General features: G+C 36.0%; 1 protein-coding gene and 1 long non-coding RNA gene across 7 annotated transcripts in view; one reads left to right on the forward strand and one right to left on the reverse strand.

Moving 5' to 3' along the window:
• FSTL5 (follistatin like 5) overlaps window positions 1-17,415 on the forward strand; it is a 780,922-nt gene extending 763,507 nt beyond the window's left edge. For all 6 annotated transcript variants that reach the window (XM_086703952.1, XM_086703953.1, XM_086703951.1 and 3 more), the window contains one exon: window positions 16,161-17,415. In XM_086703952.1, coding sequence (XP_086560078.1) covers window positions 16,161-16,863 — 703 coding nt within the window. In that variant the 3' untranslated portion in view covers window positions 16,864-17,415. The remainder of the gene's footprint in view (window positions 1-16,160) is intronic.
• Window positions 7,183-10,885, reverse strand: LOC147581677 (uncharacterized). The gene is made up of 2 exons (XR_015250148.1): window positions 10,713-10,885; window positions 7,183-7,471 (listed from the first exon to the last, which is right to left on the reverse strand). It is a non-coding gene; the product is annotated as an uncharacterized LOC147581677 (long non-coding RNA).
• Window positions 17,416-21,008: the final 3,593 nt, after the last annotated feature.

Genomic DNA, 21,008 nt, shown 5'->3' on the forward strand with positions numbered 1-21,008 from the left:
TTTTTTGTTACAAAAGTAGACTATTCTCTTTGAACAAAGATGGCAGACTTTTAAAAATGAGCTAATTCTGTCTCTAAACTTGATCAAAAAGTGAAACTTTGGGTATATTTACCTTCAGTGCAAGCATGGGCTTTGTTTAGTTTCTTATTAATGGTTTAATCATATCATCCATACAATATTGTGCTTTTTTGTTATAACTTCACTGAATGAACATTAATCCTAAATTAGTGTTTTATATTTTTAACATGTGTACTCTATTGCATCAAGTGTCTCTATTACCATTTACATATTCATTCATATATGGTCTTTTTGGTTGCTTACATATATTTACTACAATACATAATAATATTATGAGTGTATTTATACACAAAGCTTCATTCCTGTTTATTATTGTTTTTTCAGGATAGTCAACTAGAAAGTGAATTACTACTAAAAAAGGTAGAAATATGTGAAAGATCCTTCATGCTAATTACTAAATATTTTCCACATGCAATTCCACTGTTATTAGCAATATAAGTGCCAATTTCATTGAACACTCTTTACCATTATATATTCCTAATTTGTGAAATGAAAATGATGATTAGAGACTAAAATGTCTCTAATTTTCTTTAGTTGAAAACTTATGTAGCTGCTTGTTTTCTTTATATATTTTGAAATATATATGCAATATTGAAACCATCAAGAAGCTTATATAATAATAAGTACTCCTTTTATAAGCACTCTTAGAACTTTTCTCTTTAGAAGACGAGACATATTGCTGAATAAACTTTCAATCCATTTCTTGAAACAATTACACATAAATGCATTAAAATATCTAGTATTCTTTTAAATCTGGTATGTCTTCTTTAAAAATTAACCATTTTGGAGAGACCTCTATGTCATTTGTCAATAACCTATCATTTGTATAGCTGCAAGATTTTGTATAGTGTGAGATTTCTTTTTTTGGTTGTTCATAGTGTATTTAAGCATTCCTCTACTGTTTGACATTTAAATTATTTTTAAATTTCTTTATTGCAACCAAAGCTGCAGTGAATATCTTTACGAATGTTACTTTGTGGTCATTTATGAGCATTAATTAAGAGGAGATACTGAGAGATGTTATTGCTTCTTTAAAGCAGAGTCATATTTTAATTTTAAAAGGTAACATCAAATCATTCTCCAAAAAGCCTAAATTATCTATGCTTCTAACAGTAGTACGTGAGAATGCCTATTTGATCAGATCTTTACCAATGTTGGATTTATAATGTTTATTTCCTTTTTTATTTTTATTTTTTTTAACATTTATTTATTTTTGAGAGACAGAGAGAAACAAAGCATGAGCAGGGGAGGGGCAGAAACTGAAGCAAGCTCCAGGCTCTGAGCTGTCAGCACAGAACTGATTCTAAAGCGGGGCACGGGGCTCAAACACACAAACTGTGAGATCATGACCTGAGCTGAAGATGGATGCTTAATGGAAGGATCCACTCAGGCTCCCTGTTTAATTTTTTTTAAGAGAGAGAGAGAGAGAGAGAGAGAGAGAGAGAGCGCCAGAGGGTAAGGGGCAGAGAACGAGGGAGACAGAATCCCAAGCAGCCTCCGCTTTGTCAGTGAAGAGCCTAACTCAGGACCCAAACTCAGAAACTGTGAGATCATGACCTGAGCTGAAATCAAGAGTTAGGTGCTTAACTGACTGAGCCACCCAAGCACCCCAGAATCAGTGCTGGTTGTAAACACACTTTATTTTTGTTACCAATGGATTGGTGAAAATAAATACCACATTTTTTTTGGAGGGGGGGTAAATTAATTCTTCCCCCCTCACATGAGGAATAGCTATTTGTTTGCTAAATTTTTTTTAACTTCTTGCTTTTTTGATTTTAGTAATTCATTTTATAGTCAGAATATTGAATTCTTCTTTTATATTTTGCTCATTTTATGGATTGCATTAACCATTGTTCATTTTTAAAATATAATCACCTTTATCAAGCTTCACCTCTAGACTTTAAGAATGTGGGGTTTTTCTTTAAAAGGTATCATCTTCCCCAATATTTAAATTGTTGATGCATTTAATGCTGTTATTATACTGTTGTTTAATACCAATCTTTTAATACTATTTAGTATTAGTGTAATTTTAACTCTTTCACCTCTCTAGGTATTATTTTACACAGAAAATGAGTTATATATACATTTTTCTTATTAGATAGGTGATTATCTCAACATACAATGTAACCTATATCTTCTCTACAGTTTTAATAAACCATTATTATTATTATTATTATTATTATATTTTAACTTTCACATAACACATATGTCTGCTTCTGAAATTTTTATTCTTTCCATCAATATTTTTATGTATTGTTGAAACACCACTAGATTAAGGCCAATTTTGAAATATATATTTTATTTTGTTTTTAATTTTTTTTAATGCTTATTTATTTTTTTAAGACAGAGAGAGACAGAGCATGAACGGGGGAGGGTCAGAGAGAGAGGGAGACACAGATTCCGAAGCAGGCTCCAGGCTCTGAGCTGTCAGCAAGGAGCCCGACACGGGGCTCGAACTCACGGACCCTGAGATCATGACCTGAGCCAAAGTCAGACGCTTAACCGACTGAGCCACCCAGGCGCCCCAGAAATATATATTTTAAAAATAAGAGGAAAGTGCTAGCCACTGCAATGATAAAAATGAAGACTTAATTTGGTTAGAAAAGAGGAGGTAAAATTATCCATCTCTAAAAATGATATGACTGAATATAAATAACAGTAGAATATAGGCTGGAGACCTAAAACAAAGTAATTCAAAATGTTAAGGGGCACAAAATTAATATCAGAAATTAATAACTTTATGCATATGAACGAAACCAATCAGGAGATATAATGGAAAAAAGAATCTATTATTATTAGCAAGTAAAAGGTAAAATATCTATGAATATACCCAAGAAAAAATTAATTTTCCTTGATACAGCAATTAAAAATGAATCAAATTAAAAAATAAATCAGATAAATAGAAATACATATCATATTATTTTAAAAATGTTAAAACTCAGTTACTATGTAAATTAATAAACACCTCATATATCAACATTTTAATTTTAATTTTTTTAGTTTATTTATTTATTTTGATAGAGACAGAAAGAGAGATAGTGCGTGGGGAGAAGGGGGAGGAAAAGGGTAGGGAAGGAAGGGCAAAGAGAGAATCCCAAGCAGGCCACTCTGTCAGCATAGAGCCAGAGGCGGGGCTCCAAGTCAAGAGAATCCTGAGATCATGACCCGAGCTGAAGTCAGAAGTTAGATGCTTAACCCACTGAGCTCCCCAGGTGCCTCATCAGATAAAAGTTCTAATCATGTTCTAACCTGATAAACTGAAAAGTTTACGTAACATCACACACACTCAGGCACACAAACACAGATACACACACACACAGACACATACACACGCACTCACTCAAATAGCCAATAAGTTTTGAGAAAGAAAATTGTTAGATTCATTCTCCTGGATATTTATACGTATTATATAGGCTCAATGAATAAAATAGTGCAAAAAGTATGAGGAAAGAGAAAGACTGCTGAAAGAAACAGAACATTCAGACATAGACAAAATGCATGTAGGCCAACAAGTGACACTCCAAATCAATGGGAAATGATGGACTATTCAATAAAATAGTGCTAATAGGTAACTGTCTTAAGAATAAAAAAAAATGAGGGGGGCCTCAGTCAGTTCGGCTCAGGTCATGATCTCATGGTTTGGGAGTTTGAGCCCTGGGTCAGGCTCTGTGCTGACAGCTCGGAGTCTGGAGCCTGCTTCAGATTCTGTGTCTCCATCTCTCTCTGCCCCTCCTCCACTGACTCTCTCTCTCTCTCTCTCTCTCTCAAAAATAAATAAACATTAAAAAAAATTAAAGAAAAAGAATTAAAAAAAATTGAGCCATTACCTTATATGATAATTTTTTATGATAATGATCTCCAGTGAATCCTATCTCCCAGTATCAATGCTTTTGGTGACTCTCCTTGCACATTGCCCCTAAGCATGTTATTTCTTTCCAGGAACATAAGCAAACACAAGTGAGGCAAAGGCTTGACAGGAGCTTTCCCTTTTAGAATGTTGCAGTCACCTTTGATGGAAGTCTTGTGAACATCCTTGAAGGACAGAAAACCACATGGAGAGAGGAAGGCTCATCCATCTCAGGCTTTCTTGCTAAGTTCAGCCACCAACCAACCCACCAATTTAATGAAGCCACATGAGTACACTTATTATTAAGGAAGTGATTAAGTAAAATATGGTGGATATTACTATAGGTTTCCTATGAGTGACTATAAAGCAGTATAGTAAATATGCAGAGTAACACGAATATATCTTTAAAATGTAGTGCTGAAAGAACAAAACACACCGTATGAGATATACACCACTTCGTCGTTTATATGAATAAAAAAATGCAAACAAAACAAAATAAAACAAAGTCCTCCCCTTTCCCTTACTCTGCATACTGAGAACATATACACAGATTAAGAAAATTTTAAAAATTACCAAATACAGGTAAATTTCTAAACATATTTTATAAACTTTTAGCCTGTTAAACACAAATTACTCATGCAGCTTTACCTAAAGAAAATGTAAAAGTAATGGGAAAATAATAATACAACCACTGGTATTAATCATGTGCATAACTTTTACCACAGATTTCTAACTTAGTTCTGCTAATTTAACAAAGTACCGTGGACTGGATGGCTCAAACAACAGAAGTTTATTTCTCGTATTTCTAGAGGTTGGGAAGTCAGATATCAGGCTGCCAACACGCTCGAGTTTCGGTGGCGAGCCCTTTCCCTGATCTGCAGATAGCTGCCTTAAGCTGTGTCCTCCCATGGCTGACAGTGAGAGAGATCATATCTCCATGTCTCTTCTCTTAAGGGCACCATTCCCATTAAGGAGGGCTCTACCCTCATGACCGAATTTCCTCCCCAAAGCTCCACCTCCAAATAATATCACATTGGGGATTAGGCCTTCCACATACGAATTTGAGGTGTGGGGGAGACACAATTCAGTCATAGCATTCCACCCCTGATTCCTCAAATTCATGTCTTTCTCACATGCAAAATGCACGCATTCTATTCCAACAGTCCCAAAGGTCTTAACTTGTTCCAGCATCAAATCTAAAGTCTTAACTAAATGTCATCTAAATTAGATATGGGAAAGACTTTGATTCACACTGAGGCAAAATTGTTCTCTAGCTGTGAACCTATGAAATCAAATATGTTATGTGCTTCCAAAATAAAATGATGGTGCTGGCATAGGATAGACATTCCACTCCATATGGGAGAAATGAGAAGGAAGTGGTGAGTAGTCCCAGACAAGTCTAAAATTTAGGAAAGCAAAACTCCCTAAGATTTTAAGGCTTGAGAATAACCCCTTTTGACTTGATGTTCTGACTTCCAGACCCACTGCAGTGGGTGGCCATGTCCCTGCAGCTCCGTAGGGTGAGGGTTGCACCCCCAAGCTTCTGGGTGATGTTTTGTCTCTTTCAAACTGAGACTGTAGCCCTCATGATCACTGAATCACCTTGGAGTCATTTTTTTTTCCTTTATCTTAAATAATAATGCATGTTCACAGATAAATAGCCGTGTGGGAGGGGCGCCTGAGTGGCTCAGTTGGTTGAGCGTCTGACTTCAACTCAGGTCATGGTCTCGCAGTTCATGAGTTCGAGCCTCGCGTCTGGCTCTGTGCTAGCAAACAGCTCAGATCCTGGAGCCTGTTTCAGATTCTGTATCTCTCTCTCTCTCTCTCTCTCTCTCTCTCTCTCTCTCTCCCCCCCCCTTCCCCTGTTCATGCTCTGCCTCTCTCTGTCTCTCAAAAATAAATAAATGTTAAAAAAAAGTTTTAAAAATAGCTGTGTGGGCTCATCCCATAAAATTCAGGACATCTAAGAGCTTTCCTTCATTCCATCCAGTCTCCATCCCCTTCAGTTCAAACTGGCACTCTCCCTGCAGGGGTAGCTGATTACTTCTGTGGTTCACACTATGTTAACCTCCTTATTAAGGGGCTGGTCTTCCCCACCCTTAATGTTCTTTTCTGAACAAGCATTTCCTTTTTTTTTTTTTTTTTTTTGTATTATAGACAGGCTAAAATTTTTCCAAATATTTATGTTTTGGGTCCTTTTTGCTTAACAATTCTCTCTTTAATTCATTTATTTCTGCTCACTTTACTATAAGTATCAGGAGAAACCAAATCACTCTTTCAACACTTGGCTTATAAATCTCAGCTGATTATCCAATTTCATCGTTCTCAAGTTCTACTTTCCATAAAATGCTAGAACACTACCGTAGTTTAACTAAATTCTCTGTCAATTTACCGTAAGGAAATGCCTTTCTTCCAGTTTCCAATAACATATTCCTCATTACCATCTGAAACCTCATCAGGGTGGCCTTTACCATCCATATTTCTACATTCTGTTCATGATTATTTTTTTTTTTAATTTTTTTTTTCAACGTTTATTTATTTTTGGGACAGAGAGAGACAGAGCATGAAGGGGGGAGGGGCAGAGAGAGAGGGAGTCACAGAATCGGAAACAGGCTCCAGGCTCCGAGCCATCAGCCCAGAGCCTGACGCGGGGCTCGAACTCACGGACCGCGAGATCGTGACCTGGCTGAAGTCGGACGCTTAACCGACTGCGCCACCCAGGCGCCCCCAGAGTCCATTTTTATTTATTTATTTATTTATTTATTTTTATTTATTTTTTTTTTTTTTTTCAACATTTATTTATTTTTGGGACAGAGAGAGACAGAGCATGAACGGGGGAGGGGCAGAGAGAGAGGGAGACACAGAATCGGAAACAGGCTCCAGGCTCCGAGCCATCAGCCCAGAGCCTGACGCGGGGCTCGAACTCACGGACCGCGAGATCATGACCTGGCTGAAGTCGGACGCTTAACCGACTGCGCCACCCAGGCGCCCCAAATTATTTATGAATTCTCTAAGAAGATGAAGGCTTTCTCTCCAGCCCTCCTCTTTTATTTCCGAGCCCTCACCAGGAATGTCTTTAGTGGCCTCTACACAGCAGTATTGACTCTTTCTAGCATGCACCTCAAAACCTTTCAAGGCTCTATGCCTTACCCAGTTCCAATGCTTCAGCCCCATTTCAAGAAACGTAGAAGCACCTCTCTGATAAGAGGTTTGCTTTAGCCAGTTCAGGCTGCTTTAACAAAATATCACAGACTGGCTGGCTTAAACAATGGAAATTTATTTATCATAGTTCAGGAGGCTAGGAAGTCAGAGATCAGGATGTCAACATGTTTGGGTTCTGGGCAGAGCCCTCTTCCAAATTTGTAGACTGCCATCATCTTACTGTGTCCTCACGTGGCAGAGATAGCAAGAAATCTTCTCTATTATGACTCTTCTTACAAGGGCACGAATCTAATCCATGAAGGCTCACCCTCACAACCTAATTTCTTCCAAAAGGCCCCACCTCCAAAAACAATGGGGATTAGGGCTTCAATACATGAATTTGATCTGGTGGGGGGACACAAACATTTATTACACAACAATTACTGAAAATATTTACCAGTAACGAAAGGTAAGAGACATTTTCTAAAGCTTTACCAGAAATAAGAAAGTGCTATCTAAAGAAGCATTTATTTCAGGTGGAAAAAAAAAAATCAAGAATGTTCCTTCTCCCCAGCGCTTGAGTGGCTTAGTCAGTTAAGCATCTGGCTCTTTAGCATCTGATCTCTGCTGAGGTCCTGAGATTTAGTCTAGCATCCAGCTCTGGGCTGAGCATGGAACCTGCTTGGGATTCTCTCTCTCCCTCTCCCTTTAACCCCTCCTCTCTCTCCCTCTCTCTCTGTTCCCTCCTCTCTCTCCCTCTCTCTCTCTGTCTCTCTCTCTCTCTTCAAAATAAATAAATACACCTAAAAAATAATGTCTCATCTCCCAGCTTGGAAAGTTACACAATTTTTCTTTATCAGTTGTCAAATGATTCCAATTAGAAACTAAATATAGGAGCACCTGGGTGGCTCATTCGGTTAATCGGTTAATCTCATGATCAGGTCATGTTCTCTAACGGTTCATGAGTTTGAGCCCCACATCAGGCTCTGTGCTGACAGTTCAGAGCCTGGAGCCTGCTTCAGATTCTGTGTCTCCCTCTTTCGCTGCCCCCTTCCCACTTGTGCTCTGTATCTCTCTCTCTCTCTTTCTCTCTCTCTCTCTCAAAAATAAATATTATAAAAAAAGAGACTAAATGTATATGTCACATGTCACAATCCTTACTTGATGTAGCTCTGTATATTCACTAGAATTCATTTTTTTCAAGTCTCGTTGGCCAAGGAAATCTGTGGCTGCTGCTTTGCATTTCTATCCCCCGGTACACACTCTAGCCTTCACTATCTTGCTTTCTATCCCAGAAGGCTGGATACTATGGCTTCCGGTTGTTTGGGTCAATGAAAAGCCTGACTGGAGATTGCATGAAGAAGGAGCATGAGACCAGAGTATAGAATCCACCCTACCCTCCCACTGCTTATTCCCCCACTCCTCCCACCCCATGTCTGCTGTTTTGTAAGCAATCAGCTGTTTCTTTAGATCAAAGGAGACAGATACTCACAAGAGGCATCTCTCTATATAACTCCTTCCTTCCCAGATAAAGTAGTGACAACAGCCTTATTATTACTCTCCCCATATTACCGCACTGTCTCTTGTGACCAATTCTATTTCACTGTAAACAGACTCTTTATTGCACCCTCCTTGATTTATTCTAATTGAAATTTATTCCTTTCCTTCTGGGATCCAGACTAATATAAACTCTCTCTTCAAGTGAAAGCCTAGCATAACAGAAATGTAAATTAGTAGCTGAAACAGGGATATAACTATATCCATTCCTTCTCTCATCTTTGAAGAGGCTCCCTAAACACTTTTTGAAAGTCAGGGCATACAATTATAAGCACCCCACTGTTTGACTATAATTACCTTAAGGATAGGAATCACTTATTTCCTCTCCATTTCCTTTATAAGGTTGTACAAAGTGTACTGAACATAGCAGGGCGTGAATAATATTGAATTTGGTCATACAGTATCTAGAACCCAACTCATGACAGACCTAGTTCCTACTGAATCTTTTTCTTACCCATTATTTCTTTCTTGTAGGTATGCAATGGATACTTCAGTAGTATTTTTTTTATTAACAGATTTTGCTCTTGCCTTTGTTTTACTTTCCTTTTGTATTTCCACCTTTATATTCACAAATTATTTCTTTCTTCTAATTACTAACTCCATTTCCACTCTGGCATCCCTGCTCCATTTGTCAACTCCTGCATAAAACATAGCCTAATCAGAAAAATGGGTAAGATTCAAGAGGCTCCTGTTTTCAGATTTTCATGTTTTTCCAAAACCAAATTAAGAAAAGCAACCAAACTTTTAAAATGCCATCTGAAAGCACAGGTGTCAGTGTCAGGGTGTTTTGTTTTTGTTTTTGTTTGTTTGTTTTGTTTTTTCCCTAAGTTTTTCAGCTCTTCAAAAAGAGGTTGAGGACTTTGGTTTTTGAAATATGTTCTGTAGTATATATGGTGTGCACAGAATTCTTAATAAATCTGTCTGTTTGTTTATTTATTTATTTATTTATTTATTTATTTATTTATTTTTTTATTTTTTAATGTTCTGGACACTAGAAGTGATAGACCTCTAGACACTGTATTAATTCTATCAAACAATTAGACATCGTGAATATACTGAAATCAAATTATGCATTTATGTTTTGATTTGGCCTAGAAGAATCAAACTTTCTACAGATCAGAACAATAGGGTACCAGAGAGGGAAGAAAATAGGGAATTTAGTATTCCAAAACACATTCCACTTTTTAAAGGAAAAATTTCTAAAAGTGAAAGTAGGTGAAGTAATGTTAAAATCTTTACTATAGAATTTCTATAATATACTTTAAAAAGGCAGGCAGGAGGCATCCTGTGGTTCATTCTAGCTTTTCCAACCTATGTTTTGAAAACAGAAAACTTCAAAGTAGTACCATTTCTCAAACGCATCAAAGCATTAGGTCTATTCAAAAACTGTCCTTGCCCTAGTTATAAATCTCTACTAAATGTGTCAATTTTATTTCTCTGTGCTTCCCATATCCCGAATATGAATGTGACTACTATTTATGAACAGGTGTGTTTTACTGAGCTATTTATGTGAAGTTCAGATAAAAACTAAATCCTCTGGTACTTGAGTAGGAACAGCATTCAATCTTTTCTTACAAGGGTCAGTCTGGGATAATAGAAAACAACTAAATATAAAGGAATTCATAAACTAGTGAATAATGGCTCATGTCAGATTTATGCTTTGTGCCCATGAAAACTCTCTGTCAGCTGTTACACAATGGAAGATGTCACTTCAACAGCACATTGTATATGTGAGTTTATATATTAATTATATGGAGAGGAAGTTATAATTTTTGTTTCTTATCATCTGTTAAGCATCTCTTACCTTCCAATTTAAAAAAAAAAAAAACAAGGTACTTATTATCCAATTAGAAAAACAAGGTATTAATAATCCTGCCCACTACTATTATGAAGTACTAATTATGATAATATGTTTTGGATGTTGTGCCTCAATACAAGTAATTCCTAGGGCTGTTGAAATTATTCTGCTTTATTTCAAAGAACATGGTTTCTATTACTGAGACATCAGTAATAGACATCAGTGCTGATTTTATAACAGGATAGAGTGTCTGATGAATCCGATGCCCAAATACATCCAATCTGTACTTACAACTTCCCCTTTGCATCCATTGATATACATAGAAATACTTGTTTTAAAATCTAAGGAGGTGTAGGGACACCTGGGTGGCTCAGTTGGTTAAACGTCCGACTTCAGCTGAGGTCATGATCTCACAGTTTATGAGTTGGAGCCCCGCATCAGGCTCTGTGCTGTCACCTCAGAGCCTGGACCTTGCTCTGGATTCTGTCTCCCTCTCTCTCTGCCCCTCCCCCACTCATACTCTGTCTCTCTCTATCAAAAAATGAATAAACGTTAAAAAAAATTAAATCTGGGGAGGTGTAGATGGTAGGGTATGAGGAAAGAAGTCACGTAGGAATGGAGAGGGAGCATCAGGGACACTTCCCAGCTTGTAGTATGGGGCGGGGGGGGGGGGGGGGGGGCGGTGATCTCACTGGGTAAATACTAAAAGTCAGCAGTAGGGCGAGCTGTTCAGGTGAGAATCTATGAGGACTCTGGGGAAAGGTGGTATTAAGACTCAGGAGATAAAATAATTGTTCTTCTGCAAATCTTATGAGTTTCTTTCACCCCAAGCTTTGGATTATTAACATTCTTGGCACCGACCATGAAAGGTAATACAGGTTATTAATTGTAATTCTGAAATTCCTTCAGTAGTATCTCAAAAAGCAGAATAGGGGCAGACTAACTAACACGGCAGATGATGTGAGGTGACAATAACTGGAAAATTGCTCTGTGAGACTTTGTGATCAGACTCATTTGGGAACTGGGTGAGACATCTGGGGAAATCAAACATTACTCAAATGCAAAAAATGCAGCCTGGTCTTGTGGGATGTGGAGGTCTTTGAGCAGCTCTTTATTCGGCTTCATGGTATTTCAGCCATCTTTGTCTCTAAGTATCTGTTCTTTCCCCTTTGCCAAATAACTTCCCTTGCAAGTCTCTTGAATTGCCATGACATAAACTCTGCAGTTCTCTGTGTCTTTAGACATCCGTGTCCTAAAGCTGCCTACAAAATTTTCTTTTAGTGAATTTCACTTTTAGTGAAAATTCTTGAGTAAGACAGGTATCTGTTTCAAATCCCATCATCTATGCCGATGTCAAAATCACCCTGCACACCATGACTCAGTGCTCCAGGCCCTCAACTGAAACAGCACCTCCAAGCAAAGGAGTGAGCTGACCGCCTTCGTTCCTATCAATGTGAGAGACTTGGTTTTTGGGTGAGGTGTGTTCCAGCCATAGATCCTGTTGGCACAAGTGAGAGCAAGAATTAAAATGTGAATTTCTATTGTCAGTGCGATCTCTGCTACATTCACAAGTAGAAAAATCTTGCCACATGTGAGTAACATGATGTGCTTATTTTATTTTATTTTTTTTTTTTTTTTTTTTAACGTTTATTCATTTTTTTGGGACAGAGAGAGACAGAGCATGAACGGGGGAGGGGCAGAGAGAGGGAGACACAGAATCGGAAACAGGCTCCAGGCTCTGAGCCATCAGCCCAGAGCCCGACGCGGGGCTCGAACTCACGGAGCGCGAGATCGTGACCTGGCTGAAGTCGGACGCCCAACCGACTGCGCCACCCAGGCGCCCCGATGTGCTTATTTTAAAAGCTGGGAAGACTGGGGCACCTGGGTGGCTCAGTCAGTTAAGTGTCTGACTCTTGATTTCTGCTCAGGTAATGATCTCATGGTTTGTGAGATCTCTTTCTCTCCCCCTCTCTCTCTACCCCTACCCCACTCTCTCTCCTTGTCTCTCTTTCAAAACAAATTAAAAAAAAATAAAAATAAATAAATCTTTAAAAACTGGGAATACTGGCTATATAGAAAAATCAATAATTTGTTTTTCTTTTCCCCATTTATGAATTATAACAATCTGCTGTCCCACAGGAAATATCCTATTTGATTGACAATAGGAAAATGATGTTAGTTACAGTGTAAAGCATAAGCAAGTTCTATTTATTAAGGATGTACTGTTTGCCTGGTAAGAACACACATTTCACTTTTATCCTCAAAGCAAGGTAGTACTTTTATCCTTTTTCTGCTAATGAAAACATTGAAACTCATGGCAGTCGAGGACTTTACGCAAAGTCACCTATCTATTACCTTGAAAAACTGGATCATGAGACTAAATCAGCCTGGACTGAAAACCTTTACATCGTCCAAAACAAGTTCTCTTGTATGAATCAGTTCAGGACCTCACCTTAAAGTACAAAAGCAGTAATTAAAGTTGAACTTTTTAAAAACATCTATAATGAACTAGATTGATTACACTTCAGAAATTTGGGAAAGAAAAACATGGCTCTAATTCTCCTCACCAGCTCCAACAACAAATCCACACAATGCCGCGCTGGGAGGTCACACTTTCCTAGGTTTATTAATTTCCTAGTAAAAGAAGTGATTCCGAAAGTAAGTTTTACCTCTCATTTCTTACAGTCTGGAACTTCCTATACACATTCTGACAAATATTAGACAAACTATGTTAGGCCTAGTACTGTGCAGGATTTTATTATACTAAGCAGGCATGAAAGTTGAGAGCCTCGTAAATATTAATCACAGACTAATGAACAGTGGGAGATTTCTGAATATCAATCTGTACTAGAGGGAAATTTTGAATTAGAGACACCACTTCCTACCCAATAAATCAGTAGTGAAAAATTGAAGGCATTCTCATGCATCTGCTTATGTAGCTAGATCTCTAGTCCTAAAGGAGCATGCAGCATGGATGCCAAAATAGATGTAATTTTATCACCCCACATGGAGCTTTTGCATTTTTAATGGGACCATTTTTTAAAATTTTAATTACCTCCAAAAGAGGCCGGATTGTATCACAGAAAACTTGAGTGCATTCTTTAGTATTAGAGTTAAAATAGTTCATGAGTAGTTGGAGCTTTCTCATTCTTCTTCATTAGCATTCAAAAACCATTGCCAAGGGACTGGAAGACTCAAGGTTAAGAGAGGAGCTGAAATGCCAAAACTTGATTGGCTTATTGCTTTTATTAAGTGTGAATGTTACTGCTTTTGTCTCTGGGCACATGTACAACACATAACATAAAAAAGACGATATCTTCCATTATTATTCAAAATTTCATAAATAATAGCACATACAATCATATACACACTTGCATATCCTTAATGATTATCCATTAATGGAAAAATATCCCTTTACAATAATCAAAGTTAATTATTTATTAAGACAAGTAGGAGAGTGGAGAGTGATATCTAGGATTTTACAGTGTTTTTGATGTTGACAAAAAACAATGGGACTCAGTTTTCAATTTGAGGTTTGGTTTCTTTTCTATTTTTTAATATTCAGTAGTATTTAAGAGTTTTGCTAGGTTATTAATATTTTAGTGGAAAAACTAAGAAGTGTTTTTTAATAATATCAATGTTTCTTCATATCATTATAATTAAAACTAAAACTTTATCCTAAATAGGTATGGTATGAGCTGTCTTTACTGAAATGACACATAGTTATTAAGGACACAGGAGAGAGAAGGATCCAGGAAATAAGCCAAAATGGTGAATGTCATTCTGAAATACACCAGAAATGTTATTTTCAAAATGATTACTTTATTCCATCTCGTGTAAATAGAATACGTGATAATTACTAAATTAAGTCATAGTATAGCAGAATGCTATAATTAAACATTAATCACTAAGTTGTCATTTTTTTATTAATCATTTCCTAGACTCATTAAAAGCAGGGAGAGATATGTTGGTCCTTAATATATTCCCAGCACCTTGTATTCGGTAGATGTTCAATAAATGCTTAAAACTTTTTTTAAAAAAGGATTAGGTATACATTGTAGTTTTTCTTTTGTATAGATGGAGTTGTAATCTCTCTAAGGACAAATAGTCTCTTCACCAATGTTCAAATATAGCGAAAATTACAATATGGTTTCCCAACCATATATAATATGAGAACATAGAAGCAGTTACAACTTTATATCCATTTCAGTAAAGTATTTGTGCTTATGCACTTGCTGCTTTCTACAATTACAACACGGGACTAATGTTTGACAACATTCATCTTATCTTCTCTATGATATTAAAGATGAGTTTATTTATATTTTTGAGCTTGCCATGTGCTTATATTTGAAATTTTCAGGAACTATTACCCCAAATGCACTATATGTGTGTGTTATGTGTGGAAATGGTCATTTTTACATAAATAAAATTTTGTGTAAATATTAGCATATTGAAAATGATTCCTGCAGGTGACAATAACATAATTGGTTATCATTAGAGTTTTTGTTTGTTTTACATTGTCACAAGTCATCTTATTTGTTTTTTTTTTTCATTTATAAGCACAGTCAGTGTAATAATAGATGCCTTTTTTTTATATTTAAGGAGCTTTTGAAAATATTAGGATGTGTTTTAATCAATATTATTAACAAAAAATAATAACAATATTATTAACAAATACTAGGTTGTGTTTTAATCAATATTATTAGCAAAAAAAGTAGAGTTCTTCATTGACCAGTATCCTTTCAGATATAATTTCGTATAGTAGCCCCCATCTCATTTTACCTTATTTAACTTACTTATTTTTCATAAGAACCCACTGGTCTTATGGGTCTCAGTTTAAAAATACATTTACATTCATCACAGGGACTTATAATAATTTGTAGCGAGTATTCCAGACAAATGCTGTGAAAAATACTGAAGTAGTTAAAGAGGACACTAAAACAAATAAGAAATATTTACTTTTAAATGAACTTTAACAGAAGATATCATAAATCTTTAAGGTTTATCATTGTTCAGTATAAGATAACCAATATAACTTAGATATACCACCAGAAACAATAACAATTTAAGCATAGCAAGGTTGAAAAATGTAACTTGTATTTAAAACTTATAATAAGTGTTAAAATCATAAAAGTTGTTAATAAAAGTAATCCTAAAATCTAATAAATAGAAGTTTAATAGTTTTCTAGCAAAAAGAAATCTTCATTTATTAAGGTAGTCCTGTAAAGTTTATTAAAATGAGAAAGTAGAAAGTGGTGGATAATTGTCTAAGTAGAGATGACTGTCACATTTTTCTGTTGGTCATGAGACAAGAAGGAAATGAAGTGAGTGAAATACCTATATATTCAAGTATTTTATTCTTGCTGACTTTAGTAGCAGTAAACCAAACTTGTTCAATATCAGGATTAGAGGCACACAAGATGATTTTTACTTTTTTCCCCCTGTATGGTAAAAGTAAAATTTGTTGTTCCAATTAACTAGATATATTACTTTTAATTATTTTGTTTTCTACACCATGAGTTACAACTGTTTAGCTGTAATGAAGGAATGACCTAGAGAAAGGAGGAGGGTGGCAAAATTTTAAAGTTTAATTCTAACACGATCGTGACACAAATTGCTGCATAGCATGACAATTAATGTGTGGACTTGCAATGGCCCTTTCCACCTGCCCACGGTACATTTTCATATGGGGTTACCCCTCTGTAGTTTCCTGTCTAACTCTGGTTTTCATCTTTTCAGGTTTGGATTTATTCTTCACAAAGATGAAGCTGCATTACAAAAAATTGATCTTGAAACCATGTCATACATCAAGACAATTAACTTGATGGACTATAAGTGCATTCCTCAGTCATTGGCATATACACACTTGGGAGGATACTACTTTATTGGCTGCAAACCTGACAGCACTGGGGCAATTCCACCACAGCTTATGGTGGACAGTGTAACCGACTCAGTCATTGGATTCAATAGCGATGTGACGGGCACTCCATATGTCTCTCCAGATGGGCACTATCTTGTCAGCATTAATGATGTGAGAGGTCTTGTAAGGGTCCAGTACATTACCATCCGAGGAGAAATACAGGAGGCTTTTGATATTCACACAAATCTGCACATATCTGATCTGGCATTTCAGCCATCTTTTACTGAAGCTCACCAATACAACATTTATGGTAGTTCAAGCACACAAACTGATGTGCTCTTTGTGGAGCTCTCCTCTGGGAAGGTTAAGATGATAAAGAGTCTTAAGGAACCACTCAAGGCAGAAGAATGGCCTTGGAACCAGAAGAACAGGCAAATCCAGGACAGTGGCTTGTTTGGTCAGTACCTGATGACACCTTCCAAGGACTCTCTCTTTATACTAGATGGAAGACTCAATAAGTTAAACTGTGAGATCACTGAAGTTGAGAAAGGAAATACAGTCATTTGGGTTGGAGATGCCTAGAAGCCCTATTAGATAATTATTGAATGAAGAGTTTTCCAGTACATTGCACTTAACCCATTGTTTAAATTTACAGCTTAACTTTTCAAGATCACACCCTAGTCAAACATAAGTTACTTGATAGACCCAAATCAAACAGATTTTTTCTTTTGCAAAGATGAACACAATTAGTAATATTGGTTGACTGGAAATATTTAACACGACATTTAATAAAAAAACTAGATCAATCACAAGATTCAAATCTATAATTACATTCAAGCCAACAAAGTAGAAATTTAAACAATTAAAACATAACTGCAGGGAATTTCAGATGACTTTAAGCATTTCATTTTGGAAGTGGTTTATCTATTATTTTTTCTCTGTCTTTTGGTATGCTTAAACTAGAAATAGAAAGGTTTTGTGGAACCTTAAAATTCTTACTTCAAAATATTCTGTCCCATCCACTGTTTATAATCTTTTGTGCCTTGAAGGGAATGTCACAAGAGGAAAAAGTAGGCTGAAAGCTGCATACTGAACACCCTCATAACTACAAATCTTTTGTCATTAAAAGAGAAAAGTTTAGGGGCGCCTGGGTGGCGCAGTCGGTTAAGCGTCTGACTTCAGCCAGGTCACGATCTCGCGGTCCGTGAGTTCGAGCCCCGCGTCGGGCTCTGGGCTGACCGCTCAGAGCCTGGAGCCTGTTTCCAATTCTGTGTCTCCCTCTCTCTCTGCCCCTCCCCCGTTCATGCTCTGTCTCTGTCCCAAAAATAAATAAACGTTGAAAAAAAAAATTAAAAAAAAAAAAAAGAGAAAAGTTTAACATCTCTTACACCAAATCCTGTCTTCAGCATTGGTTTAAACCTCAACGAAATATCATTTGAAGGCATAAGTTGGCCTTAGGTCGTACACCAGTGACAAACTCTATTTAATACTTACTATATGGTCTGCAGCATGCTATGGAAAATGAGGAGGAAAGGAGGAAAAATAATTATGAAAAAATGTTTGCAATGTATTCTCTATTCATTTTGCTTTTAATCCTTGGAGTGCATTGTATTTTTAATGCAAGTTTGTCTGGGATGTCAACTGCTTACAAATGTTTATTATTAGCAGAATCGATTCCTTTCTTTTCATGTAGTCCAGAATTGAATCAGCAGGAACTTTCAGTTTTAAAAAAGTAGTACCATTTGTATCTGCTTAGAGTAAACCTCATATGGGGAAATTAACACCAAGAACTGATGAATATTAGCGGGTTAGGAGAATTAGTAGCAGAAATTGGAAATAAGGGGATAGCTCCACAGTGGTGAGTAAAGACATACTTCACTATTGCCTTGGCAATTTAAATATAACTCATCAAAGAACTTCATTCCTTAAGAACTTTCCTAAATAACTTCTGCTCAACTCCTACATAATCCTTAAATGACCCCCTCATTAACTGTGTGCTATGGTTTGAAACCTAACTAATCCTCTTATTTGAGAAACTGTATAGAAGTAAAAATTATTGCTTCTTTTTTTTTTAAGGGCAAATAAAAGGCCAGTAGACGTGGATTAAAACTAGAAAGTTGGTTTACTGAAATAAGCAGATAATTATCTAGGCTTAAAGTAATAGCTTACATGTTTGGAGAATCTTTTTACTTATTTTTTTTAATTGTTGCTAAAAATGCTAATGGGCTGTTGAAATGACCTCCGTTTACTGAAGGTAATCCAATAAGGTCTTTTTTAAATACAATTTTACTCAAGTTTAAATTGTATAAAACTGCTTAGAAACCTGAAATTTTATAGTGTGTAATATCTTATGTATATATAGCATCCTGAGCTGTGTGATACAGTAGATTTCTTCTTAGCTTAAGGAAACATTATGGGAGGTAGATTTAATAAACAACAAAGATCAGCTTATGTTTCTACTTACCTGCTTTCCTTTTTAGCGATTTTCTCCCTTGTGAACATGAACCATATAAAGTGTCTAATGATTTAATGTAAGTCTGTCTCATACATCCTTCTTCAGTAGCTTACACCATGTGGATGCTCTGTCTGTAGACATTGCTTGATAAAAGGAGAATAAACCTCTTAAATTTTAACGCTTGAGTTCAGTCAATGTTTTAACGCGCATAACAGTGTTTTGCTTTGTTTTTCCTCCGCGTGCTCAAACATAGTCTGGTACTCTGCATTATTTTGAAAATTGATGGGATGAGGTAGAGAGCAAGTAAAGTGAGAACAATCAAAAAAAGGTAATTTAGTTTATCTTTTTATAGAAAATGTAAGTTGTATTGCAAATAATGATGTCAGTGATAATGTGGGTATGTGTAAACACTGAAAGTTTAGAAAAACCAAGGTAAAATTATGAGATAACTGCACTAAACAAACAAACAAACAAATAAACACAACTCTATCAAATAGCATATTTCTACTAAACAGAGTAAAAAGTGAAGTGATAGCAGTGAAGGGCCCTGGAATGAGAAAAGGTGTGAAACAAAGAATGGGAATATGATATGGGAGGTCCTTGACTGAAACTAAAGAAGTAAATGTTTTATGTAAAGAAGGTGATATTTGAGAAGGTAAGAAAAGTAGGTTATGATCAGATTTGGGAGGGTGGGAGAGGAAGAAGAAACCAATGTAAAGAGTTTGGACTTAATCCAGACAATAGGGACTCAATAATTTTTGAAAACAGAAATGGCAGTGAAAACAGCACTTTTAGAATTTAATATTATTATTTTTTAATATTGTAAGTTTATTTATTTTGAGAGAGACAGAGAGAGTGAACAGGGGAGGGGCAGAGAGAGAGAGAAACCCAAGCAGACTCCACACATCAGTGCAGAGCCTGAGGTAGGGGCTCCAACTCATGAACCATGTGAGATCATGACCTGAGCCGAAACCGGGAGTCAGATGCTTAAATGAATGAACCACCCAGGTGCCTCTAGAATTTATTATTTTTTAATGGAATGAAGAAAAGGGAAATTAGAGGAAGAGGTATCAGTTGACAGGCTGCTGCAATAAGGTGAGTTTATAGTTTTTAATATAAGAGAATAATTTGAAAGTATATATTTTGAAACAAGGTGTATTAAGGAACCAGACATGAAATGCCAACTGAATAAATATGGGTCATAAAAAGAGGTAAACATGACCGGTTTTAAATACGACATCATTGATAGAAATAGGAAAGCCATGAGGGAGAAACAGATTTGGGTCAGAAAATAAGAAACTAGATAAAAGGCAAATTAACTGAAAATATTGGGCAATGGAATATATTCCCAGAGAAGTGTCAGCATGTATGGCAAACCAAATTCCATTTAATTATATCTATGTAAAGTTGAAGCATTTTTTAAAAAATGCAATTTAGAACCTTATTGCCTTTCAGATTCCCACTCAAAAATTCCTCATAGGGTTTTCTTTTGAGAAATAAGTTAATTTGACTGGGTTTTACATTCAGTAGTAAAAGATTTTACAGGATGAAACAATATGTTTAATCATATATAACAATTTATCATATTATATAAATTTTCAAGTGAGAACAATATTAAGGATAAATACTATCATGGAAATCAATACAAGATGAAAATGGACAACCCACCATTACAGCCTTAAAAGGTCATCAGGGGCTACTTCTAATGCCACTTGTTCAACCATTTATCTGTTCCTGTATGAATGGGAAAAAAAAGAACTATAGCAGCACCTTATCAAAGCCGATTTTCACTATCCTTCCGAAAACACTCAAATATCATTTACCTCTTCTGGGAAACTTCATACATAGCAATGTATTCTGAAAGTTATGCTATGGAAGTTCTTGTCTGCAGTCTTAAGTCTTGGTACGTTTTCCTATTTCCCAGGAGATTAAGTCTTAACCAGAGCATACAAGCATATTTTTGTTTTTTTGTCTGTTTGTATTTAATAAATTATATAGTCCTATTGGTAATTGGAAAAGCACTTAGCTTTTCAGTATATTCATCAGCAAAATGTAGCTGTCTCTGTGGTATTTAATGGGTACATCACAGCTATTTTACAGTAATTTTCAGCTACACTTGGTGACTTACAAAAGTTTTAATTGTTCTTTTATACTAGAGCTGAGAAATGATAGAATTCTCAATGTTTTCAGATTCATGTTTACATACATAATTAAATTTTGTAAATAGTATAATTTGGATAAAACTGACACTAAAATACCAAACATGATTCTG

Source organism: Puma concolor, chromosome B1, assembly GCF_028749965.1.
Source record: "Puma concolor isolate L17-30 chromosome B1, mPumCon1.1.hap2, whole genome shotgun sequence".
NCBI lineage: Eukaryota > Metazoa > Chordata > Mammalia > Carnivora > Felidae > Puma > Puma concolor.